General features: G+C 44.1%; 1 protein-coding gene across 9 annotated transcripts in view; it reads right to left on the bottom strand.

Annotated features, from left to right (window-relative positions):
* The window catches only part of nek1 (NIMA-related kinase 1), a 211,131-nt gene that overhangs the window by 80,244 nt on the left and 103,633 nt on the right, over positions 1-27,254 (bottom strand). For 7 of the 9 annotated variants that reach the window (XM_038805820.1, XM_038805815.1, XM_038805821.1 and 4 more), the window contains 2 exons: positions 12,183-12,266; positions 2,389-2,472 (listed from right to left, as the gene is read on the bottom strand). In XM_038805820.1, coding sequence (XP_038661748.1) covers positions 2,389-2,472; positions 12,183-12,266 — 168 coding nt within the window. The remainder of the gene's footprint in view (positions 1-2,388; positions 2,473-12,182; positions 12,267-27,254) is intronic. The other 2 variants (XM_038805823.1, XM_038805825.1) reach the window with 1 other exon arrangement.

Below are 27,254 nucleotides of genomic sequence, written 5' to 3'. Positions count from 1 at the left end.
CAAGTTACACTATCGCATTAGACGCCAAAACATTAACTGGTCTTAATTACATTAACAACAGCTAATTGATTGGTGTTGTATATCCTATTAATACCTCAAGTCATGGACATGGTATACAAGTATAAATACTTCCAACACACGTGCCTTTTGGTTTAATGGCAAACGACAACACAGCATCTTCAATGCTGTAAAATACCCCAAGCCCATATCACAGGAGTGTCATTGCACATAATCTGGCCTGAGGAGATATTAGGGCAAGTGACCAAAGGCTTAGTCTAAGAGGTGGGTTTTGAAAAGCATCTTAAAGGAGAGAAAGATAAGAGCTGCAAACATTCAGGCAGGGAATTCGAGAACTAAGGGCCATACCTGAAGGCATGGCCACTAATTATGACAACCAAACATCAGTGTCACAACTATTTTCCTCAAGTCACTTAAGGATGATCTGTGTTCAACGGCTCTGGTCCGTGCTGACGGAGAAACAGATGTTTGACTTTATGATAAATAAGTTGTTTAACAATGAAAACTTATTTGGCTAATGAAACTAAATGTAAAAGATTGTGCTATTTTCAGAATGCTGCTCGAGTGATTGGTGAAGCATCCATTAAATGTGCAGAGGTAGAGGACAGGCTGGTATCACATCAATATTTCTAGATATAGTTGGGTGGTTCAGAGAACAGTTGTTCAATACTCATCCCACCCACAACATGGTCAAGCTTTTCCAATGAATCCCTCGAATACCTTCTTATGCTATTCATTTGCAAGAATTGTACATAGAAACCTATGTAGAAAACAGAAGCAGGAGGAGGCCATTCCGATCTTCTCACCTGCTTCTCAATTCATTATGACCAATACCCTAATTCCCGCCTTCCCCCATAGCCCCTTAGGCCCAAGAGCTACATCCAATTCCTTCTTGAAATTACAGAATGTTTTCGCCTAAACCATCTTGTGGTTGTGAATTCCACAGATGCAACACTCTGGGTGAAGAAATTTCTCCTCATCTCAATACCAAAAAGGATTACACCTTATCCTCAAACTATGACACCTAGTTCTGGACTCCCCCACAATCTGGAACATTCCTCTTAGAATTTTATAAGCTTCTATGAGATCCCCCCTCACTCTTCTAAACTCCACTGAAAATAATCCTAACCGATTTAGTCTCTCCTCATATAACAATCCCGCCATCCCAGGGATTAGCCTGGTAAACCTTTGCTGCACTCCCTCCATAATAAGAACATCCTTCCTCAGATAAGGACACCAAAATTGCACATAATACTCCAGGTGTGGCCTCACCAATACTCTATACAATTGCAGTAAAACATCCCTATTCCTATACTCAAATCCTCGAAGGTCAATGTACCATTCGCCTTCTTTACTGCCTGCTGTACCCGAGGCACCTTCAGTGACTGATGCACGAGGACACCAAGGTTTCTCAGAGTACCCAGCTCGCTCAATTTACACCTATTCAAATAATAATCTGTCTTCCTATTTTTACTACCTCACATTTATCCATGCTATACTGCAACTGCCATGCATATGCCCACTCACTCAGCCTGTCCAAATCCTGCTGAAGAATCTCTGCATCATCCTCACAGTTCACCCAACTTTGTATCATCTGCAAAATGGAAATACTACATTTAGTTCCCTCGTCCAAGTCATTAATATATAATATGAACAGTTGGGGTCCTAGCACAGATCCCTGCATACCCCACCAGTCACTGCCTGTCAATCAGAAAAAGATCCATTTATTCCAACTTTTTGCTTCTTGTCTGCTAACCAGCTTTCTATCCATCTCAAGACACTAATCTCAATCCCATGCGCTTTAACTTGACATAGTAATCTGCTATGCGAGACGTTGTCCAAAGCCGTCTGAAAGTCTAAAGAAACCACATCCTCCGGGGTCTCCCCGGATGTACTAGTTACATCTTCAAAAAATTCCAATAGATTTCACTTTATAAATCCATGCTGATTTTGTCTGATTATACCATTGATTTCCAAATGCTGTGCGATGAAATCCTTAGTAAGAAGTCTTACAACACCAGGTTAAAGTCCAACAGGTTTGTTTCAAACACTAGCTTTCGGAGCACTGCTCCTTCCTCAGGTGATTTTCATTTCATGTATTCATTTTTACTTCTTAATCAATCCCTTGGCCTGCCTTTGCTGAATATTAAACTGTTCCCAATCCTCAGGTCTATTGCATTTTCTTGCTAACTTGTATGCCTCTTCTTTGAATCTAATTGTTATCCCATTTAACAATTAATCCCATTTCCAGTTTCTAGATTTATAATTGCCAAAATCAAAATGACTAATGTCAGGGAAGAAAATATTTTGAGGCCATTATAGACAGCAACAGAAATAGAAACCTCCAATAAATAGAAACCAAGCGCATACCTTTTCTCCTCTAAGTTTTGCTTTAATTTCTTGTCTTTCATTGAAATTCTGAAGTCGTATTTGTCGGAGTCTTGCCAAATACTCCTAATGAAACAAATACATATTAGACCAGAGCTCAAGTTTCTATGTCTTTTTTTTAAAAAATACTTCACTTCCTGACTGCTTATGATAAGTTTTAATAGAAATGTTTTGCTCTATAATAACAATATAAAGGAAGAACAGGATAATTGTGAAATTTCTATTAATTAGCACAAAAGTAAATTCTTTGTGATTATTGCTCAAACACTTGGGTTTGCTTTTGTTCTCAATTCCTTCAGCCAACAAGCTTCACCTCATTTTCCTACAAATCTGATGCAAATGGATGGGTTTCGGGTCCCATTGCAATTCGCTATGATCATTGTGCTCCTCGCTCAGCCACTATACTTGTCACCTGAAGTAGGAACAAGTGGCAAAAAGAAGCTTTACCCCACTGCAAGAATTGGACTAGATTTGCATCAATTTAGAACGCACAAATTTACAGTCTATTGGAGAACCAGCAAGAGCCCTCCAATGCATCTGGCCAATAGACAAGTGCATAGAGCAACATCAGGACTTCCACCCAGTATTGGGTGGTAGGCCTCTTCATCTATACATCAGACGAAAGATAAATGCAAAATACTGCAGATACTGGAAATCTGAAATAAAAATAAAGTGCTGAAAAACGCAACAGGTCTGGCAGCATCTGTGGAGAGAGAAACAAGGTTAATAGTTTGAGTGCAGAACAAGTCTTCTTCTGAAGAAGAAGGGTTGTATTTGACTTGGCAATGCTAACTCTGTTTCTCTCTTCACAGACGCCACTAGACCAGAGTTTTTCCAGCACATCAATCCATCCATGGCCGAATTGTGCATGCAAACTGAAGTGTATATCAATTGAAGTGTAGGCAACTATGCAAATTAAAGTTTCAATCTACTATAATTGGACCTACAGAACATCACTCATGCCTTTTAAAACCTTTTCTAAAGAAAAGCAGAAGTATCTTCCACATCAGAACAAATTACAAAGTGACAATGATGTTTTAATTTATGCATGCATGCAACAGTGCAAATTAAGAAATGTGCACTGACTCCACTTTTACAAATTCAAGCATTTGATGGAATTCTGCATATAAATCATTTTATATCAGCAATTTATCAGCATTCAACAGAGTTTAAAGTAATTTTGATTCAACGGATTTCAGAAGAGGCAGAAAGAGTATCATTCAAAAAAAAGGAACTACAATTGTATAATGACAGCGCTTTAAAAAATGTAATCAGGCAAGTATCAGCAAATCACAAAACACCAATGCAAAGCCACAAAGGCACTGTGTACAGTTTACTGAAGTAAAAATTAAAAAGATAAACAAGATATTTGCTTAGCAGGAGCACCAAGGCAAAAGATAAAAAAAGCAATGTTTAAAAACACAGGGTAGAAAGCAAAATTGAGAATAAAAGTGAAAGGTTTAAAAAAAATCTTAATTTGACTCTTCAGCCAAATCTCCATGACCACATATTGATTGACTTTGTAATGAAGGGAGCAAGCCATCTGGCCAATAAAGCATTTGCCGGATTTGCCTTTCTGATCCCAACGCTCTCCATATCTCTCAATTCCCAAGTAATTACCTATGGTCCTTTTGAACACCTCAACTGAGTCAGCATCAGTGGCATCTCAAGCCAACATGCTCCACACTCTTATAAATCTGCATTTGAAGAGGTTTTCCTCAATTCATATTTCACCAGCTTTGTATAAATTCTTTGTTCTGACCTCCACACACCCATTATAAAAGGCATTCTGCATCTGTCCTGCTACCAAGGCCTTTAATTATTTTGAAAACTTCTGATCAGATAACCCCATCACTCCTAAATTTCCAGGGAACACAAAGCAAATTTTCACACAAGCACTTGTACAAACAGTTGTCCTTCCTCGATTTTATATATTCTATGTCACAAGGTCGATCCAGAACCCAAATAGTTTTGCACCTCTGGTTTGTAATGATTTAGGTACATGGACCATTACAACTTTTAGTGCACCTCTTCCAACAGGCTCTCTGTTTCCCAGTCAGCCCGAATTCCCATTTCCCAACCTTGTACTCAAAACGGCCTACTCACACTGGTGTTGAATGGCCGTCATTTTGCCCACTCTCTCAATCCTATCAATATCCCAGTGCAATTTTCTGCTTGCTTCATCACGGTTCATTTTACTTCCCGAGCTTATTAACCGATATAAATATAAAGTCCTCCACTCTCAAACAAGGTAAAATGTGGGCACTACAGCAATGGTCACTGAGCACTATTACTTCTCAGTGTCGAGCAATCTCAGGATGGCTGTGGCATCCTAGTTCTCATCTTTATCTCTCTTTACCAATTTCCTATCAAGGTTCTCTCTGATCTTGTACATCTTTCCCTTGATTGGAACTTCGAATGGAAATATCTTAACCTTCATCCTGCCACAATCGAAGCTTATGAAATGCTACATTTCATAAGGTATTAACATTAAACAGGTTTGATTGGAAACAGATACTTTGCAACTATGCAATAAACTGCTGATTTTCCGCCGAAAATTCTGAATAAGTACATTACAGCTTCAGATGAGTTTTATTTACATATTTGTTCTCTTGACATGTTAACATTGGCACAACGGTCTCTACTAGCATCAACCCCCCCCCCCCCCCCCCCCCCCTCCCTCTCACCCCCACAAAGAGCAAGACCAGTAGGCCAAAAATCTCTGCAAGGTCTGATGCATTGAAGCCCCGCCACATTTAATGGTAGAGTCCAATGACCATCTTATGATCCACCTCCTGCCTGGCCAAAGGGACAGCATGACCAACAGTGAGAGGATACGCCAGTGACTAGAGGCTGCAGCCAAGGATCAACAGAAGTGATTAGAGTGGGGGTGGAAAGGGAAGATGATCAGCAACTGGGAGCTCTGGTGCCTCTGGTAAGGAAAACCCCCAAAGGAATCAGGGACTTTGGGGTGGGGACGACTGGAGTTCGGGAAAATGGGACATGAAAGGTTTCCTTGTTGGGTCTGAGTTGAGCACCTGGGTTTGTCCTCGCCAACTAGGAATGCTGACAAATGGCCATTTACAAATACTGGGTTGAATACTTAAAATTCATTAATAGGGCGTGAGCGTCACTGGCACAGTCAGCATTTATTGCTCATCTCTAATTACCCTCAAGACGGTGGTGGTGAGCTGCCTTGTACCACTCCAGTCAATGGGGTGTAAGTACCCCACTGTGCTGTTAAGGAGGGAGATCCAGGATTTTGACCCAATACTTGAATATTGCTGAAAAAAGACGTTTATCCTCACAGCTCATTACTTCCGGGTACCTATTGGCTGCAAGAGAGAGTACCCTTTATGCCCCATCTTAACCAAGACCAGTTTTGCACAACATGAATTGGGAGTTGCAACAACCACTTCTGAGCAAACATTCCACATACACAATGAAGGATTCTTTTGCATTTGCGAAGGCTGCGCAGCACTTGTATATCATTAGCAGTGGCGTGTCCATGTGCTCATTTGACGTTGCTAGTCTATTCACCAATGTACTGCTCAAGGAAGCCATAGACATTTGCTCTGTAGCACAATATGGTGATCTAGACCTGCTGCCACTGTGTGAATCAGCATTCAATAAATTTATGAATTCAGCTACTCACACGGTTAGTTCAGTTTTAACAACATCACGTCTGGCCAAATAGATGGTGTTGCTGTGGGATCCTGTCTAGGCCTAGCTCTCGCAAACATCTTTGTTGAGTTCCATGACAAACGAGTCCTTGATGGAATGACACCCCTCCTCCAAACCCTTGCATTTTCTGATATATGACAGTACATTTGCTATATCTGAATCCGCAGCTGCATGTAAGATTTCCATACATGCCTTAATGGGCTCCATCCTGTGCTTAAATTCACCTTGGAATGGAGCAATCAAATGAACTCCCTTTTCTTGACATGCAAATAGAAAAATCTGTCAAGGTGCTCTCTACTACTGTCTATCGCTAGCCCACCTTCCCTGGCCAACGTATGCATTGGGATTCCCACAGTTCGATGCTCTATAAGACTGGCCTATTGGCAATCGCATAAATAAGGCCCAAAGTCATTTGTTCAGTGTATAAGCTTGATTAAAGGCTCATTAAAGGCATCATGCGAGATGATGGTTTCCTTGATCAGATTACCGCTTGGTATACAGCGCGCAAACTCATAAATGGGCCAAAGGCCACCACTTTCGGTCCCGAAAACTATCCGGTCTACCTCAGATTACCCTGGAAAGATTTAAGAGACTAAGTGCTGATGCTGGGACTGAATTATGAGTGTTCTATGTGGGCGCAAGCAGTGCCAGTCGTGGAGCGATTCAGGGCTAGCATGGGTGCCACGAAGAACTTGTGCAATTCTAATGCATGCGGACCCTCATCCCAGCTAAAATGATGGCACAGGTTACACTGCGAGCACGGCAATCCCATTGATGGGGCAGCTGGGCCAGAGGGTACCGTGGGGTGGGGCTAGGCGGGCGTAACCTATACGCCATCGGCACAGCTGCATGACTGCCTTGCAGACTGTGGTAATGACAGTCGCCTGGCCACCCAGCACTACAGCCCCCAGTATCCTACCCCCTAACGACCCTAAACCCCCCCCCCCACCCGCCGGATCTGGCTGACACCCTCCGGTCAGCAGCGCGACTGTCAGCATACTATAGCAATGTTGGACACTGTTTGTACCCCTTCCTGCACCCTCAGCAGACACGGCATTGGTTTCCTGATTTGAAATACCACAAGTACATTTGCCCCTGGCTGAGGCCCAGCATCACGGAAAGCCCATTAATGGTTTGCTAACGGCCTTTACTGTACAACCTGCCTGTCGATGCAGGCATGTGGTATAGAACGCATTTATGCCACTCGAGGGATGGGAGCGTTGCCTTCTGTTTTCTCTATTTTCGGCTTTCGTCGAATTCTCTGCCCAATCATGTTTCCCGATTCTGGTGTCGGCCGACTGAGAATCCCGCCCAAGGTATCTCAAAAATTTGAGCAACAGGCGTGGCTGGCTCCAGTAGTAACAGGTGTGGTGTTGGTCATGAACAGACAGCTGCCGTCAAGCCAAAAGGTTGTTCTGCTTATCACACAAATAAATTGTATATGAATTTCAGTCTGTGAGATGCAAGGCACCATAGCCACAGACTGATGGTTATCAAACAGCATGTCCCTTCGGCTGTTTGCAACAGGTTAGTTGTCAACCATACCAAACCAGCCTGTGCTTGCAAAACCTCGGAACAGTGTCCAACATTAGATTTGATTCCACAGTAGGATTGCTTCGCAAATGCTGCCCAGATTCTGCTAAGAATTGCACTGACAACCAATTTAAGATCATCAGTTGGGCTCACAGCATGCTGCACTAACACGTGCGACAAGCTACATGTACAACTGCACAGGGCTCTGCTCTTTGCAGACAGAAAGAAAGAACATGCACACATATGGCATCTGTTTCAACGAAACAAAACAGGCGACAAATGCTCTGGTGCATTTCACATGACAATGCCTCGACCAGAGTAGTCAACCAATAAGCTCTCATGAAGAAAAAGTTATTCCCTTTACATCTGGTATTCCTGCGATTGTCCTGACGATAGGAGGATGAACATTTTCGACAACGAGTCTTTTTTCAGAAATATTCAAGACCATTATCTTGGGAAGCTGGGAGCTGCCCACCTCAAGAGGTCAGGCCTCCCCTTTCAAGTGCTAAACTTAAATCTTGTTGCTTGAAGTTATCATGGCACCACCTTGGTAATCTGATCCCTAACTGCCTTTTGTGAGAGCCTCAATTATCTACTTTAAAATTTAAAGAGGCAGGACCAGTAAGGTTGGGCTGCTTGGTATTAAATTCCACCCCACCCAACAACATTGGACCCGCTCTGCCGGGTTTTTTTTTTGAGGGGGTGGGGGGGGGGAGCAATGGTGAGGTGCTTAACATTCACTTGGTTGTTCCCAGGGATGCAGGAATTTTTTTATGAGGGGGGGGGGGGTTGAGTAGGTTGGGCCTGTGCTCATTGGAGTTTAGAAGAATGAGAGGCAACCTTATTGAGGCATACAAGATTCTCAGGGGACTTGAGAGGGTAGAATCGGAGAGGTTGTTTCCCCTTGTGGGGTAGTCTAGGACCAGAAGACAATCTTAGAGCAAGGGGTCCCCCATTTAAGGTAGAGATGAGGAGGAGTTTCTTCTCTTTGAGGATAGCGAATTTGTGGAATTCTTTACTGCAGAGAGCTGTGGAAGCTGGGTCGTTAGGCATGCTCAAGGTTGAGATTGACAGATTTTTTCATCAGTAAAAGAATCAAGGATTATGGGGAAAAGGCGGGAAAGTGGAGTTGAAGACTATCATTTCAGATCAATCATGATCTCAAGTGAATGGCGGAGCAGACTCGATGGGCTGAAAGATCCACTTCTAAGCTCCTCCATCTTGTGGTCTAAATTGCAGATACACAAAGGATGTTTCTCCTCGCTTGGGAATCTTTAACTCAGGGTCGGTCTCAGGATAAGAGACTTTAGGTCAAAGAAGGAGGAGAGATTTTCTTTCACTCAGAGGTTAGTGAACCTTTGAAATTTTCACATCAATGAGGATTATGACCGCACTATAAAAATAATCTTTTAATCTTTATTAGTGTCACAAGTAGGTTTACATTAACACTGCAATGAAGTTACTGTGAAAAGCCCCTAGTCGCCACACTGCAGTGCCTGTTCGGGTACATGGAGGGAGAATTCAGAATGTCCAAATTACCCAACAAGCACTTCTTTCATGACTGGTGGGAGGAAACCAAGGCACCCGGAGGAAACCGACGCAGACACGAGAACGTGCAGACTCCGCACAGTGACCAGGCCAGGCATCGAACCCGGATCCCTGGCGCTGCGAAACAACAGTGCTAACCACTGTGCAGCCAAGTTATTTTGTAAATAGCAGCTATGAATGCATTAACTCGCTGCGTCATAGTGAAATTGTAGTGCAATATGTGCTTGAAATTTTGAGAAATAATTTGAATCATAAGACATAGGAGCAGAATTAGACTATTCGGACAATCTAGTTTGCTCCACCATTCAATCATTGCTGATATGTTTCTCATTCCCATTCTCCTGCCTTCTCCCCAGAACACTCAATCCCCTTATTAATCAAGAACCTATCTATCTCTGTCTTACAGACACTCAGTGATTTAATCAATTCTGTTCAAAGTAATGTGGTAATATTGTTAATCGAAGACCCTTCTTCTACTTTTAGATTGTATTCCTATTGGGTAGCTTTTGTTTTTCCACCCACCTAACCAATTTATTTTGTCGACTCACAAATCCACCTATAGGATCATTCCTCTCCTCTGCACAAAAGGCAGGGATGGAGTGGACTATTATCATGGCACCGTCATATTTGTTATGGATTTGTCAGGACTCCCTCATTTAATTCTACCTTTAATGACTGAGAGAACATTACATTAAGGTTGAGGTTGATATCTTCCTGTAACAATGAACTTCAATTACTAAGCAAAGAGGGGCAGAATCAAATGGTGACGCTGCCTGCAAGCACATGATAGTACTCCACCCATAGCACACTGCTCCACCCATTGCCTCATGTTAATTCTAAAGAATCAAATTAATTTTAGCCAGGACATGGAGTAAATCATCTTCCAAATTCTACCAGGGATCTTTATGTCCACCTAAGGAGGCAGACAGGAACTCAGCTTGAGCTATTATCCAAAAGATGGCACCTCTGATAGTGCAGCACCCCATCAGCACTGCATTGGAAGTGTCAGCTGAAATGTCACATCCAAAATTCATCAGTCTATGTGGCCCTTGAACCTATAACTTTCTTGGACAAGGCCACAACCACATGTATGTGCAGCAGACACAAGCCGATTTTGGTTTTATGACACAAATATACTTATGAATTTAAATATTTCTCATAAACCAAATGCAAAATAGCAATCAACTAATAACTCAAAGAAAGCTTTCTCATTGTTACTTCTCAAAATCAAAGTTATAATCAATTATTTCAGTTTCTTTATAACTTTCCCATGAAAGCACCGATGCAGCTCTGGAATACAATTTGTGGGTGCCAGGAACCATCTCGTAACTTACAGGTGGTAATCTGCCATGCGAGTGTGTGGAAGGATAGTCAACCTCAGAACCTTTAAAGCCAAGCCTAATTCTATCCTCACCAAACATCCAAACAAACACAAACATGCATTTCCAAGGGGGTCATTTAACACCAATCATGGACAGACCCCCAACCAAATTTCTCCACTCTCAACCAACGGTACAGAGGCAGACTCCAACTTTTGCACAGCTGCTGCCAATGGAGATCAGCAAACTCAGCACTGACTGGGGAAACTGAAATTGGGACTTTGCTGGCCAGCATGCCTCTGCTACCCACTGGTTAGGTTTATTAAAAATGAAGCCAATTGTTAAAAGAACAAGTTTGGGGAAGTTAAAGAGGCCAACAAGGTTAGGATAGGAAATTTATAAAAGATGCACTCAAGCTTTTTTTTTGAACACGACAAGGATTATTTCAAGGCAGCAGTTCCCTTCCAGCCTCCCTATTCCACTCTCACTGCATTTATATTGCCACTGTCGTTATTTGTCTTCAGAAACTTCAGCACTTCATGAGATCACCAGGGTAAAGTGTGGGAGGGAAAACAGCATCTCTGACATAAGAACATAAGAACTAGGAGCAGGAGTAGGTTATCTGGCCCCTCGAGCCTGCTCCGCCATTCAATTAGATCATGGCTGATCTTTTGTGGACTCAGCTCCACTTTCCGGCCTGAACACCATAACCCTTAATCCTTTTATTCTTCAAGAAACTATCTATCTTTACCTTTAAAACATTTAATGAAGGAGCCTCAACTGCTTCACTGGGCAAGGAATTCCATAGATTCACAACCCTTTGGGTGAAGAAGTTCCTCCTAAACTCAGTCCTAAATTTACTTCCCCTTATTGTGAGGCTATGTCCCCTAGTTCTGCTTTCACCCGCCAGTGGAAACAACCTGCCCGCATCTATCCTATCTATTCCCTTCATAATTTAAAATGTTTCTATAAGATCCCTCCTCATCCTTCTAAATTCCAACGAGTACAGTCCCAGTCTACTCAACCTCTCCTCATAATCCAACCCCTTCAGCTCTGGGATTAACCTAGTGAATCTCCTCTGCACACCCTCCAGTGCCAGTATGTCCTTTCTCAAGTAAGGAGACCAAAACTGAACACAACACTCCAGGTGTGGCCTCACTAACACCTTATACAATTGCAACATAACCTCCCTAGTCTTAAACTCCATCCCTCTAGCAATGAAGGACAAAATTCCATTTGCCTTCTTAATCACCTGTTGCACGTGTAAACCAACTTTGTGACTCATGCACTAGCACACCCAGGTCTATATGGATCGTATGTAATGACAGTGCCTAATTGTCGTATCTGTACATGCTTATCATGTAACTCCTCAAATGCAGTTCATCATCAGGAAGCCCAGCATTGTGATTCAAATTAAAAGGGAGCAACAAAAACTGAAAAAAGGGAGAACAGATAGAGAGATCCTTCCACTTCCCTGTACACCTGAATGACATGAAAAGACCATTTTTGCATTGCAGGCAACATTCTTGCTGATTAAAATACCCAATTTAATTTGGAGAATACAGGCATACAGAAGAAGCGGGGAGCTCATTCCATTGATTGGGACTGTGTAAACTGCAGACACACTGACAAAATGGGCCAAAAAGACATGCCACTGGCTTTATGAAGACGAGAAACATGCAGGCCTCCTACCTCTTCCTCCTTGCTTCTGGAGTTTCCTCTTCCTGTTGAAATGGACCTGCCTCCATAGATAGCTGCCAGGTTTTGTAGGATCCCCTGTTTACCATTTAATGGGTTAAATTTAAGAAAATGGGGCTTACACAAAAAAAGTGCCCATCAAACACAAGTTCAATAGTATGTGATCATGAAATACTAAAATGCAGTTCGGCAAGGAATAAATTCAACAATATCATTGCTTCTTTAAGAATGATATCTTTGTTAAAAAATTATTTTGAAACCAAGAGCATCAAATTAATTTTTACTTCAATAATGGTGATATTCCAGCCTTTCAAGAGACACTTCATTTGTATTCAAGACCATACTAAAAAACAGCACACTTATTATTTAACCAAAAAAATGAGCTTTAAAGGAAAACTCAAGTAGCTTCAAAGATGTTAAATCTGAAGTGACAGATCATCTTTTGCCCCAATGAGTTAGCACATGAAGAATGTTCAAACGTAACAGTTTCCAGCAGAGATAAATCAGTCATTTTCCTGAAGGCATACAATGATGTAGGCCTACTCTCTTGTTATACCCGATTTGCTAACACTTCACCAATTGGCAAGTTAAAACCACAAGATAATTATTGCAGCATTTGAAGCAGCCAATAACAGCCCAAAATCACCTGGGTGCTCTGTCGAGCAACACTTTATACCGGCAGGAACACATCCAGGTCACAATGTGCCAAACTCCAAATTGGCTTCCAGGTGTACATGCATGCTATACAGTGAGCAGTAAGATTATCTTTGAGGCCACTGTTGATACCAGCCCAACGTGCAACATTCTGGGTTTGGTGACACACAGGAAGTCTACTCCTCAAGTGAATCTCCATGATTCAAACACAAGTCTTGGATTTGGTGCGAAAGAGAAAATGCTGGAAAATCTCAGCATGTCTGGCAGTATCGGCAGGGAGAGAAAAGAGCTAACGTTTTGAGTCCAATGACTCTTTGTCAAAGCTAACAAAGTGGGAAATATTTATACTTGGAGTGAGAATGAAAGATGCTTTGACAAAGAGGCTCCCTACAGATGCTGCCAGACCTGCTGAGATTTTCCAGCATTTTCTCTTTTGTTTCAGATTCCAGCATCCACAGTAATTTGTTTTTATCTTGGATTTGGTGTAATATATCAGTGCTTTATAAGGAGTGAACACCAAACTATTAAAAGAACATGCAGCCAGATCAAGAGCAATATTAGAAAAGATTGGTAATAAGGTACTTGCACACCCTCACACACAGCATGTGATACAACGCTGGTCACCCTGATGCTCTCAGAGGGACAGAGGTGAGCCACAATTCAATCCCCTGTCTACACTGATCAGGATGTGGAGATGGCGGCGTTGGACTGGAGTGAGCATAGTAAGAAGTCTTACAATACCAGGTTAAAGTTCAACAGGTTTGTTTCAAGTCGCTAGCTTTCATAGAACATAGAACAGTACAGCACAGAACAGGCCCTTCGGCCCTCGATGTTGTGCCGAGCCATGATCACCCTACTCAAACCCACGTATCCACCCTATACCCGTAACCCAACAACTCCCCCCCCCCTTAACCTTACTATTAGGACACTACGGGCAATTTATCATGGCCAATCCACCTAACCCGCACATCTTTGGACTGTGGGAGGAAACCGGAGCACCCGGAGGAAACCCACGCACACACGGGGAGGACGTGCAGACTCCACACAGACAGTGACCCAGCCGGGAATCGAACCTGGGACCCTGGAGCTGTGAAGCATTTATGCTAACCACCATGCTACCATGCTGTCCTTTCGGAGGAGCACTGCTCCTTCCTCAGGGCAATAAAGAGGGTTATAGAAATATATATATATATATTATATAGACAAAGTCAATGATACTAGGCGCTTGAAGTCGATTGATCGATATTGATAGATATTTATTTATTGTCACATGTACCGAAGTACAGTGAAAAATATTTTTCTGCGCCAAGGTAACTTACACAGTAGATAAAAGAATAATCATCAGAACACAGTGACATAGAACATAGAACAGTACAGCACAGAACAGGCCCTTCGGCCCTCGATGTTGTGCCGAGCATTGTCCGAAACCAAGATCAAGCTATCCCACTCCCTGTCATTCTGGTGTGCTCCATATGCCTATCCAATAATCGCTTCAAAGTTCCTAAAGTGTCCGACTCCACTATCACAACAGGCAGTCCATTCCACACCCTAACCACTCTCTGAGTAAAGAACATACCTTGGATATCCCTCCTATATCTCCCACCCTGAATCTGATAGTTATGCCCTCTTGTAACAGCTACATCCACCCGAGAAAGTAGTCTCTGAACGTCCACTCTATCTATCCCCCTCATCATCTTATAAACGTCTATTAAGTCGCCTCTCATCCTCCTCCGCTCCAAAGAGAAAAGCCCTAGCTCCCGCAACCTTTCCTCATAAGACTACCCTCCAATCCAGGCAGCATCCTGTTAAATCTCCTTTGCACCCTTTCCAATGCTTCCACATCCTTCCTATAGTGGGGTGACCAAAACTGCACACAATACTCCAAATGTGGTCTCACCAGGGTCCTGTGGTGCATCAACAAATAGCATTGGTTACAGTGTGGAACAAGGCCAAACAGCAGCAGCATAGGGCGTCGTGAATAGTGCACTTCCAGGGAACAAATCAGTCCAAGGGAGAACTCGTTGAGGAGTCTAGTGACTGTGGGGAAGAAGCTGTTCCTATGTCTGGATGTGCGGGTCTTCAGTATCGTCTGCCTGATGGAAGGGTCTGGAAGAGGACAAAGCCTGGGTGTGCAGGATCTCTGACAATGCTGTCTGCCTTTCTGAGGCAGCGGGAGATATATACAGAATCAATGAGAGGATGGCAAGCTTGTGTGATGCGTGGGCTGAGTTCACCACATTCTGCAGTTTCTTGCGATCTTGGACCGAGCAGTTAACATACCAGGCTGTAATGCAGCCAGATAGGATGCTCTCTATCTCACATCTGGAGAAGTTTGTGAGAGTCAATGCAGACATGCCAAATTTCTTTAGCTTCCATAGGAAGTAGAGACATTGTTGGGCTTTCTTGACTGTTGCAACAACGCGGGCGGACCAGGACAGACGGTTGGTGATGGTGACCCTCAGGAACTTAAAACTATTGTAGCCACCTGGGTTGGCCACTTCCCGACTTTAAAATGAGGATTCGCTAAGAATGCAGGGAAAATAGACAGGTACAGGAAAGCAAGCAGAATGCAAAGCTTCCTGTATATTAAGACTCGCAGGAAGCAGACAGCACTGAAACTGACGACCATCTGCATATTGATGAGCGATCCCCGGGAACAATAGCAACAGTTAAGATAATCGAGGCAAAGCCAGACTCCTTGGCGCCAGCAGGAGCCAAAACAAAAGAAGCCAACGGACACTTGGGAACCGCCCAGCGATCAGGGAACAGCCCCAGTATTGGGGAAATCAAACCAATTGATTGGGAACATAGTCCAATCAATTGGATCCAGGTACGGGGTCCGCCCAAAAGGGAGCGAAGCTCCTGGGGACTATAAATTAAAGTCCCCAAGTTCAATTCGCCCTCTTGGCAAGTCTTCTTAGCAGCCCTCAAAGAACTCGACCGTGACTCTCAACTCGGAGAGACTTGCCTAGCAGCTACACCAAGAAGTAAGTGTCCAGTCAACGCATGCTACGAGATAGGCGCTCCTAACCCTTAGTCCATACCAGCTGGAAGCCTGCAGTCTCAGGATTGAACGAGAGGCCATTGTTCCCTGACCTAGTGGGTTCCTTTTCCAAAGCTAAGTATTGGCCTTTAGTGATAGAAATAGTCTAGTTCTGCAGTATTTTATGCATGAGTAGCGATTGACTGTGTATATAATAAATGTGTTTTGATTTGAACCTTACTAACTGGTGTATTGAGTTATTGATCAGCACTTGAACTTGAACCTCGTGGTGGTATCATAAAGATACCTGGCGACTCTAGAGCAAGGTTATAAAACAGAGCAATTAAGTGTAAAGCACACTTAGCAAAACGAGCAACACTATCAACCACTTCGGAGCCATTGATGTAGACCAGTAATCCTACCAACTGTCCTGGCTTGAGACAATTCACATCTCTTTAACCTGTGATTATCGCTCTCACCAGTTGCTCTGTCTGGACCTGTAAAGATTTAATTACCTGCAAAGACTCACGTTCAAAGTATCATCTTGCATCATTGACTTTGTCTATATATGTGCTTCTGGAAACCACCTCTTCATTCACCTGAGGAAGGAGCTGTGCACCAAAAGCTAGTGATTTGAAACAAACCTGTTGGACTTTAAACTGGTGTTGTAAGACTTCTTGTGGTGCTCAGATCAGAACTGGGGCAGTAGGAGGATACAGTGAGTCATGCAGCAATATCATCATCCCTTAGTTTTAATAATATTTATTAGTATCACAAGTAGGCTTACATTAACAATGTAATGACGCTACTGTGAAAATCCCCTGGTTGCCACACTCCGGCACTTGTTCAGGTACACAGAGATTCAGAATGTTCAATTCACCTAACAAGCACGTCCTTCGGGGAGTGGGATGAAACCAGAGAACCCGGAGGAAATCCACACAGACACGGGGAGAACACGCAAACTCAGCACAGACAGTGAGACCCAAGCCAGGAATTGTTAAAAACTTATTTTGAAACCAAGGGTATTAAATTAATTTTTACTTCAACAATTGTGATATTCCAGCCTTTCAAGAGACATTTCATTTGCATTTAAGACCATGCTAAAAACAGCACAATTATTATTTATCAGAATAATGAGCTTTAAAGGAAAACTCGAGCAGCTTCAAAGACATTAAATCTGAAGCGACAGATCATCTTCTATCCCAATGAGTTAGGACATGGAGTGTCCAACCTTAAAAGTTCCGAGCAGTGTGAAGCAACAGTGTTAACCACTGTGCTACCATTCAACACATTTAACACCTTTCGTCACGGTCTAATGTCTATCTATACAGTGTGGTGGTCGAAGTTTGTGAAGAAGTTAAGAGTGCTGACAGACTACAGTTCACATATTTGATTTTGGGGGGGGGGGGGGAGAAGAAGAGGAAGAGGTGGGAAAAGAGAAGAAAATTAGCCAAGAGATTCCACCACTGATCCATTGTAGAAACCTGCAAACTGGGGCATTAGGCACAAATGGGATTGGGTCTGGCTGCAAAGCCTTCTCCTCACACCCCATCACTATGATCAGTAATGCTGCAAATCATTAACTAGGTTCAAGCTTTAAGAATGACTACGCAAGCAAGGTACCCAAGTTGGCAGTTTCTTGGCAATGGCTGCACACAAGTTAACCTAACGTCAGAAGGGGCAGGTAAATTAGGGGACTGCAAACTGCAATAAAGATCAGCGAATGTATGTTTCAAATTGGCTCTCATCCGCACAACCTGATCCAAAGTTAGGCTTTATTGAATTTGAATTACAAATGAATCAGAAGACTTTGAATCTAGGATACCAATATTAGCAATTATTCAATGTATCTATTACCTTATGAACCCCGAGTGTCACCTCTAAACCTACTCCTCTCCACAGCAAACAATTTCAGAATTTAAACCTTTTCTCATAGCTCAAAATGCCTCGTGCCATGGTGGCACAGCAGTTAGCATTGCTGCCTCACAGCACCAGGGACTCAGGTTAGATTTTAGCATTGGCTGACTGTGTGGAGTTTGCACATTCTCCCCGTGACTGCGTGGGTCTCCTCCGGGTGCACTGGTTTCCTCCGACAGCCCAAAGATGTGGTTAGGTGGATCGGTCAAAACTACCCCTCAGCATCCAAAGATGTGCAGGTTAGGTGGGGTGCTCTTTCAGAGGGTCAGTGAAGACTTGATGGGCAATCTTCTGTAATGTGATTCAATGTTCAGAAGCAGTTTTCCCTTTCCTGTACTGCCTTCACTGCTTGATATAATTGCTGTACTATGATGGTCACAGATGCATACAGTTCCTTAGGTTTAGCCATAATACTGCCTTCTACAGATTCAGTATTCACTCTGGTTTAGAGCTGTATCTGTCTGGCCTTACTTCCCATATGAGATTTCTTTACTACTGTCACAACCTACACTGCAATCGGTGCCGACATATGTTCCCTGAACTAATTAAGCTGGCTAAGTAAGAGGCTACCTCCCAGAAGAATGCACCGCCAGCCGTGCTCCAAGCATGTGTAGACCCAGGATCTCCATTTGGTCCTGACATCGGGGTCCCCAAGCTCTCTGGAATGTAAGCCCAAAGTTCCAGTGGCACCAGAAATGAGGCAGGACAGAAATGGGCAGTGTTTTGAAACTGAAAACATCTGGTTTTCCTATGTGCAAGATAGGAGTTCGAAGCCTAGCTTAAATCAAAACAGATCAGCAAGCGAGCTCACATTCTGTGACATGCCCACAATTATGGCTTAGGGTATGGAATTTTTGACATCCTGGATTCAAAACTGCTCATATTAAGTCAGAGGAAATTCTAGAATATGGATGACTTTGTGATGGACAAGCACTAGGAAAGTGCAGCAACAATTACACAGCTAAGCCAGGAAGGGGAGGAATAACAGTAAAGCTAAGGGTTGTCAACATACATATAGCTGGGACCATACTTCAAGAGAAATGTCATCCACAGTAAGGAAGTAGATGAGAATAATTAAGCGAGCAAAAATGCATGACTGAGTGGATGCGAGAGCACAATGCTCATTAAATGTGCAAAGTTCATTTTATGTTGAAATCCAGATCAGTGCATTGTCATTTTATTTGGAATTTCTGATATTGGAAAAATATTAGAAGTCAACAGTTACAAGCAGGAACATCCAAGTTTTTAAAAATCTTTGTGGGTCACTTAAATGGACATTATAAAGCCTCATGGGTCACACAGAAAATCAACACAATCACCAATTTGCAGACATCTCTGCCCAAAAATAAAGGTCTTGGTGTTCAGGATTTAGGATTCATTCACCTATGAGGCAAAATAGTTATAAACAGCCCTTTCGGGACTACAAGCTGACAAAATTGAAACAGGACAAAGTTTGCAAGTAAGAACGGACTTGCCTGGACTTTGTGAATCAGATTGAATGGTGTGAAGGTGTACTTGCAGAGGTTTCTTAAGCTGAACAAGCAAACTTTATATACAAGGTTGTTTCAGTAAGTGCGTGTTTCAGCTAGCCCAGAGAACATGATTTCTAACTGGAAAAACTCCTCCCCTCAGTGAGATTCTCCACGCTTGGTATTGAGTGGTTGTTCAGACCAAGTCATCCTTACTCAGCAAGGCTAGTCTTAAAGTGGCAATGATCACAAATGGACATATCTTTACTGATGGAATACGAGCATTGTTAACGCATTGCTGACAGATCAACAGATGCTGCCATTATGTGTTGTCCTTGAGAAAGTGGTGGTGACCCTCTTTCTTGAATTGGTGCAGTCTGTGAGATATAGGTACACCCATGAAGCTGTTAGGGAGGGAACTTTGATCCAGCGACAGTTGAAGGAAGAGCGACATAGTTCTAAGTCAGGATGGTGAATGGCGTGGACAGGAACATGCAGGTGGTGGCGTTTCCATGCGTTTCTGCCTTTGTCCTTGGAGGGGCAGAGGTCACAGATTCAGAAAGTGCTGTTAAAGGACGGGTGTGTGCACGTTGTAGATAGTACTCATTGCTGTCACTGTGCTTCAGAGGTGGAGAAGTTTTTTTTTAATTTTACAGTCGTAGGCATCGCTGGCCTGGCTAGCATTTCTATTTCTCAACCTTAACTACCCTCAGGAAAGTGGTGGAGAAGCGCCTTCTTGAATCGCCACACATGGTATTGGTACACCACAGTGCTGTTAGGAAGGGAGTTCTGGGATTTTGGCCCAGCAACATTAAAGGAACAGTTGTATATTTCCAAGTCAGGATGGTGTGCGCCTTGGAGGAGATCTTGCAGGCGGTGGTGTTCCCATGCGTCTGCTGCCTTTGCCCGTCTAGGTGGCAGAGGTCATGGTTTGTGCTGGAATGATGGCTGGGGACACTGTGGAGCATCCGCGAGTCTGAGAGCATCATGGATAGCACGTTTAGAGAGGTGGGCACATCGCAGCTAAAGGAACTTGGAAGGAGGAAGGGACTGGAAGACCAGAGAGAGCGCACGAGAGAGCAAGAGAGGGGGAGACAGGAACAAGGGAACGTAACAATAGTCAAGGAAACAGGTGCTATTGTGGCCGTCAACATGACTCCAGGATGTTGTGTTGCCTCCCTGATGCGAGGGTCCACGATCTCTTGGGTTGTGATCTCTGGATTGCTCCCACTCCCATGTACCAGTGAGTACAGAAATAGTAGAATACTGTAGATGAAAGCGTGGTTTATGAATTGCAGGAGGGAGGGTTCAAGGTTCCTGGATCACTGGGACCATTTCTGGGGAAGGTGGGATCTGTACAAGTGGAATGACCATCCTTGCTGCTGGTTTGCTAGTGCTGTTGGGAGGAGTTTAAACTAATTTGGCAGGACAATCGAGACACAGACTATTAGCAGAATAGGGACACAGCATACTGCAGGAAAGCTATCAAGGCAAAGGGAACGCAGCTGTATTAAGTTTCATGGGAGTACGGCACGACTGAATGGCCTCTACTTTAAGGCCAGTAGTATTACAGATAAAACAGTTACGGGTGAGGATGGACACATGGAATTGTGATATAGTGGCCATCACAGAGATGGTGGTTGAGAGGGGCAGAATTGGCAGCTCAATATCCCAGGATAGAGAATCTTCATACGAGACAAAGGAGGGAAAAAAGAGGAGGTATTACATTAAGGAGTCAGTTACTGCAATAAGGAGAGATTATATCTTGGAGGGAATCAAATTATGGGTAGAGTTTAGGAATAGAAAAGGGACAGCCATATTTTGAAAAGGAAATGGGGAGGGTCCAGGCCCAACATGTTCCTCCAGGGTGATGGGAAGGAGTAACAAGTCCAGAGACCCATTTGCCAGTACTTCCCTGCAGATAACATGGGCTTTGCATCCGGATTTGCATTGGCACAATTAATAAAGCCATATCTCACGAAATCATCTTTATACTGTTTTGTTCCTAATTTCAGCTTCTTCTTCATGAGTTGTTCATCAAAGGCCCTTGAGCTCACACCTACCTACTTTGTCCTGCCGATTACTCTCCTGTGCAGCTCTATCCAGCAGATTTAGTTGTGAGCTCTGAGACAGTTTGTGTCTCAGGCTCTCTCTTCCTTATTATGAGACAGTCCATTTTAAATGCTTCAGTGCTGTTGCATTGGTTGCTGGCAGCTACAAAATGGAGGAATCTCTCCTCCGTGATTTTGCACCCAAAGCACAGATGTACAGGGTGTGTGCCGGGTCCGTGACCTGCTCTTTGTCACCACTTCTGGCGGGAAGACTCCATTGTTTTTAAAAAGAAATTTGGTCCTGTGACAGCACGCTGATGCCAAGAGGTGCCAGAACACTGACATCAGAAGGAGGTGGTCTGCCCCAGGGCTCCGGGCCTGCGCACCGGTCGCGGCCGTTGTGCGCTTCTCCCGCCATCGGGCACTGCAACCGATCACTCCGCAACCTTCCCGATACCCGCCCACACCCCACCACGTGTGTCACGACTCTGACTTTGAAAAATTCCTGCTGTAAAAAGTACCTGGATGAGCATTTGACATGTCATGACATTCAAGGCTATGGGCCAGGTTCTGGCAAACGGGATTAGGTAGATCAGGTGCTTTTCATGCGTCTGTGCCAAACTGCCTCTTGCATTGTACGTTCTGTGATTCTGGAGAGTGCTGTCAAAGGAGCCTCTGTTAGTTGCTGCAATACATCTTGTAGATGTTACATACAATGCTGTCATGGTGCATAAGTGACAGAAGGAATGGTGGACAGCATACAAATCAAGCAGGCGGCGTTGTCCTGGATGTTGTAAACCTTTGAGTGCTGCCGGAGCTGTACTTAGTCAGTTATTCAGCCCCTCGAGCCAGCTCTGCCGTTTAATAAGATCATGGCTGATCGGATACTAATTTAAATCTGTATCCTGTCTACCCCCATTTCCCTTTCACAAAACCATGTTGACTCTGCCTGATTGCCTTGAGCTTATCCAAGTGCCCTGCCATAACTTATTTAATAATAGCTTCCAGCATTTCTTCTATGGCAGATGTTAAACTAACTGGACTATAATTTCCCACTTTGTCCCCCTCCTTTTTTGAATAATGGAGCTACCTTTGCCATCTTCCAATCGAGTGGGACCTTTCCAGAATCAATGGAGTTTCAGAAAATTAAAACCAATGAATTAACAGTTACACCAAACACTTCTTTTAAAACTCTAGGATGAAGTCCATGAGAAACCATGCTGGTCCAGTTCAATGGTAACTCCCAGGATATTGGTGATGGGGGATTCAGTGATGGTAATGCCATTGAATATTATGGGGAGATGGTTGGATTTTCACTCATCGGAGATGGCCATTGCCTGCATTTGTGTGGCACGAATGTTACTTGCTACCCATCAGCCCAAGCCTGAAATTAACCAGGTCTTGCTGCAACGAAAGAGAAAATGCTGGAAAATCTCAGCAGGTCTGTCAGCATCTGCAGGGAGAGAAAAGATCTAACGTTTCGAGTCCGATGACTCTTTGTCAAAGCTAACAGACAGAGAAAGTGGGAAATATTTATATTGTGGAGTGAGAATGAAAGATAAGTCTTAGCCACAGAAACTCAGGGAAACCGGGTGCTAATAGCCACAGATACCAAGGGGAAAGAGTGCTAATGGCAGTCCCCAGAGAGAACAAAAGATGTGAAAGATCAAACAGCAGAGAAACTGTAGTAATCCACGGGAGGCAGGAGTTCCGTCACCACACCAATATTTATTTACAATAACGATATTACAGGAGCAGCTACAAACAGTGCTGCTAGAAGTGCAGTCAACTTAAGACTGCGTCACAAAGCCTACACAGGTGCTTATATGGGCCCCCTCAATGAGCTATCATTGAGGGAGCTCATACTCCAATTGGCCAACCAATAAAGCCAATTGGAGTTAATTACAGAAACTAACATCAGAGGTTGAACTGTAGATGTGGGGGGAGGGGAAGGGTGAAGCAAAGAGGAGAAAGAAATAGAGAAATACAGCACAGAACAGGCCCTTCGGCCCACGATGTTGCGCCGAACTTTTGTCCTAGGTTAATCATAGAATTTTGGATAATTTGTCATGGCCAATCCACCCAACCTGCACATCTTTGGACTGTGGGAGGAAACCGGAGTACCCGGAGGAAACCCACGCAGTCACAGGGAGGATGTGCAGACTCCACACAGACAGTGACCCAAGTCGAAATCGAACTTGGGACCCTGGAGCTGTGAAGCAATTGTGCTATCCACAATGCTACCGTGCTGCCCTTAAGAAGTTAACCAACACTCCCTTATTCTACCCTAATCCAAGTACCTATCCAATAGCCGCTTGAAGGTCCATAAATTTTCCGACTCAACTACTACCACAGGCAGTGCATTCCATGCCCCCACTACTCTCTGGGTAAAGAACCTACCTCTGACATCCCCTCTATATCTTCCACCATTTATCTTAAATTTATGTCCCCTTGTAATGGTGTGTTCCACCCGGGGAAAAAGTCTCTGACTGTCTACTCTATCTATTCCCCTGATCATCTTATAAACCTCTATCAAGTCGCCCCTCATCCTTATCCGTTCTAATGAGAAAAGGCCTAGCACCCTCAATCTTTCCTCGTATGACCTACTCTCCATTCCAGGCAACATCCTGGTAAATCTCCTTTGCACCTTTTCCAAAGCTTCCACATCCTTCCTAAAATGAGGTGACCAGAACTGCACACAGTACTCCAAATGTGGCCTGACCAAGGTTTTGTACAGCTGCATCATCACCTCACGGCTCTTAAATTCAATCCCTCTGCTAATGAACGCTAGCACACCATAGGCCTTCTTCACAGCTCTATCCACTTGAGTGGCAACTTTCAAAGATCTATGAACATAGACCCCAAGATCTCTCTGCTCCTCCACATTGCCAAGAACCCTACCATTAACCCTGTATTCCGCATTCAGATTTGTCCTTCCAAAATGGACAACCTCACACTTGTCAGGGTTAAACTCCATCTGCCACTTCTCAGCCCAGCTCTGCATTCTATCTATGTCTCTTTGAAGCCGACAACAGCCCTCCTCACTATCCACAACTCCACCAATCTTCGTATCATCTGCAAATTTACTGACCCACCCTTCAACTCCCTCATCCAAGTCGTTAATGAAAATCACAAACAGCAGAGGACCCAGAACTGATCCCTGCGGTACGCCACTGATAACTGGGCTCCAGGCTGAATATTTGCCATCCACCACCACTCTCTGTCTTCTATCGGTTAGCCAGTTTGTTATCCAACTGGCCAAATTTCCCACTATCCCATGCCTCCTTACTTTCTGCATAAGCCTACCATGGGGAACCTTATCAAATGCCTTACTAAAATCCATGTACACTACATCCACTGCTTTACCTTCATCCACATGCTTGGTCACCTCCTCAAAGAATTCAATAAGACTTGTAAGGCAAGACCTACCCCTCACAAATCCGTGCTGACTATCCCTAATCAAGCAATGCCTTTCCAGATGCTCAGAAATCCTATCCCTCAGTACCCTTTCCATTACTTTGCCTACCACCGAAGTAAGACTAACTGGCCTGTAATTCCCAGGGTTATCCCTATTCCCTTTTTTGAACAGAGGCACGACATTCGCCACTCTCCAATCCTCTGGTACCACCCCTGTTGACAGCGAGGACGAAAAGATCATTGCCAACGGCTCTGCAATTTCATTTCTTGCTTCCCATAGAATCCTTGGATATATCCCGTCAGGCCCGGGGGACTTGTCTATCCTCAAGTTTTTCAAAACGCGCAACACATCTTCCTTCCTGACAAGTATCTCCTCAAGCTTATCAGTCTGCTTCACGCTGTCCTCTCCAACAATATGGCCCCTCTCATTTGTAAATACTGAAGAAAAATACTTGTTCAAGACCTCTCCTATCTCTTCAGACTCAATACACAATCTCCCGCTACTGTCCTTAATCGGACCTACTCTCACTCTAGTCATTCTCATATTTCTCACGTATGTGTAAAAGGCCTTGGGGTTTTCCTTGATCCTACCCGCCAAAGATTTTTCATGCCCTCTCTTAGCTCTCCTAATCACTTTCTTCAGTTCCCTCCTGGCTATCTTGTATCCCTCCAGCGCACTGTCTGAACCTTGTTTCTTCAGCCTTACATAAGTCTCCTTCTTCCTCTTAACAAGACATTCAACCTCTCTTGTCAACCATGGTTCCCTCACTCGACCATCTCTTCCCTGCCTGACAGGGACATACATATCAAAGACACGCAGTACCTGATCCTTGAACAAGTTCCACATTTCACTTGTGTCCTTCCCTGACAACCTATGTTCCCAACTTCTGCACTTCAATTCTTGTCTGACAGCATTGTATTTACCCTTCCCCCAATTATAAACCTTGCCCTGTTGCTCGCACCTATCCCTCTCCATTACTAAAGTGAAAGTCACAGAATTGTGGTCACTACCTCCAAAATGCTCCCCCACTAACAAATCTATCACCTGCCCTGGTTCATTACCAAGTACTAAATCCAATATGGCCTCCCCTCTGGTCGGACAATCTACATACTGTGTTAGAAAAGCTTCCTGGACACACTGCACAAACACTACCCCATCCAAACTATTTGATCTAAAGAGTTTCCACTCAATGTTTGGGAAGTTGAAGTCGCCCATGACTACTACCCTGTGACTTCTGCACCTTTCCAGAATCTGTTTCCCAATCTGTTCCTCCACATCTCTGCTGCTATTGGGGGGCCTATAGAACACTCCCAACAAGGTGACTGCTCCTTTCCTATTTCTAACTTCAACCCATATTACCTCAGTAGGCAGATCCCCCTCGAACTGCCTTTCTGCAGCTATTATACTATCTCTAATTAACAATGCCACCCCCCCACCTCTTTTACCACCCTCCCTAATCTTGTTGACACATCTATAACCAGGGACCTCCAACAACCATTCCTGGCCCTCTTCTATCCAAGTTTCCGTGATGGCCACCACATCGTAGTCCCAAGTACCGATCCATGCCTTAAGTTCACCCACCTTATTCCTGATGCTTCTTGCATTAAAGTATACACACTTCAACCCATCTCCTTGCCTGCAAGTACTCTCCTTTGTCATTGTTACCTTCCCCACTGCATCACTACGTGCTTTGGCGTCCTGACTATCGTCTACCTTAGTTGCTGGACTACAGATCCGGTTCCCATTCCCCTGCCAAATTAGTTTAAACCCTCCCGAAGAGTACTAGAAAACCTCCCCCCCAGGATATTGGTGCCCCTCTGGTTCAGATGCAACCCGTCCTGCTTGTACAGGTCCCACCTTCCCCAGAATGCGCTCCAATTATCCAAATACCTGAAGCCCTCCCTCCTACACCATTCCTGCAGCCACGTGTTCAACTGCACACTCTCCCTATTCCTAGCCTCGCTATCACGTGGCACCGGCAACAAACCAGAGATGACAACTCTGTCTGTCCTGGCCCTTAACTTCCAGCCTAACTCCCTAAACTTGTTTATTACCTCCACACCCTTTTTCCTACCTACATCGTTGGTACCAATGTGCACCACGACTTCTGGCTGCTCACCCTCCCCCCTTCAGGATCCTGAAGACACGATCAGAGACATCCCTGGCCCTGGCACCCGGGAGGCAACATACCTTTCGGGAGTCTCGCTCGCGACCACAGAATCTCCTATCTATTCCCCTAACCATTGAATCTCCTATTACTATTGCTTTTCTATGCTCCCCCCTTCCCTTCTGAGCCCCAGAGCCAGACTCAGTGCCAGAGACCTAGCCGCTGGGGCCTTCCCCCGGTTGGTCATCCCCCCCAACAGCATCCAAAACGGTATACTTGTTTTGAAGGGGAACGGCCACGAGGGATCCCTGCACTGTCTGCCTGTTAGTTTTCTTTCCCCTGACTGTAACCCAGCTACTCTTGTCCAGTACCTTTGGTGTGGCTACCTCCCTGTAACTCTTCTCTATGACCCCCTCTGCCTCCCGGATGATCCGAAGTTCATCCAGCTCCAGCTCCAGTACCTTAAC

Source organism: Scyliorhinus canicula, chromosome 8, assembly GCF_902713615.1.
Source record: "Scyliorhinus canicula chromosome 8, sScyCan1.1, whole genome shotgun sequence".
Lineage (NCBI taxonomy): Eukaryota > Metazoa > Chordata > Chondrichthyes > Carcharhiniformes > Scyliorhinidae > Scyliorhinus > Scyliorhinus canicula.
This window is presented reverse-complemented; position numbering and strand designations above follow the sequence as displayed.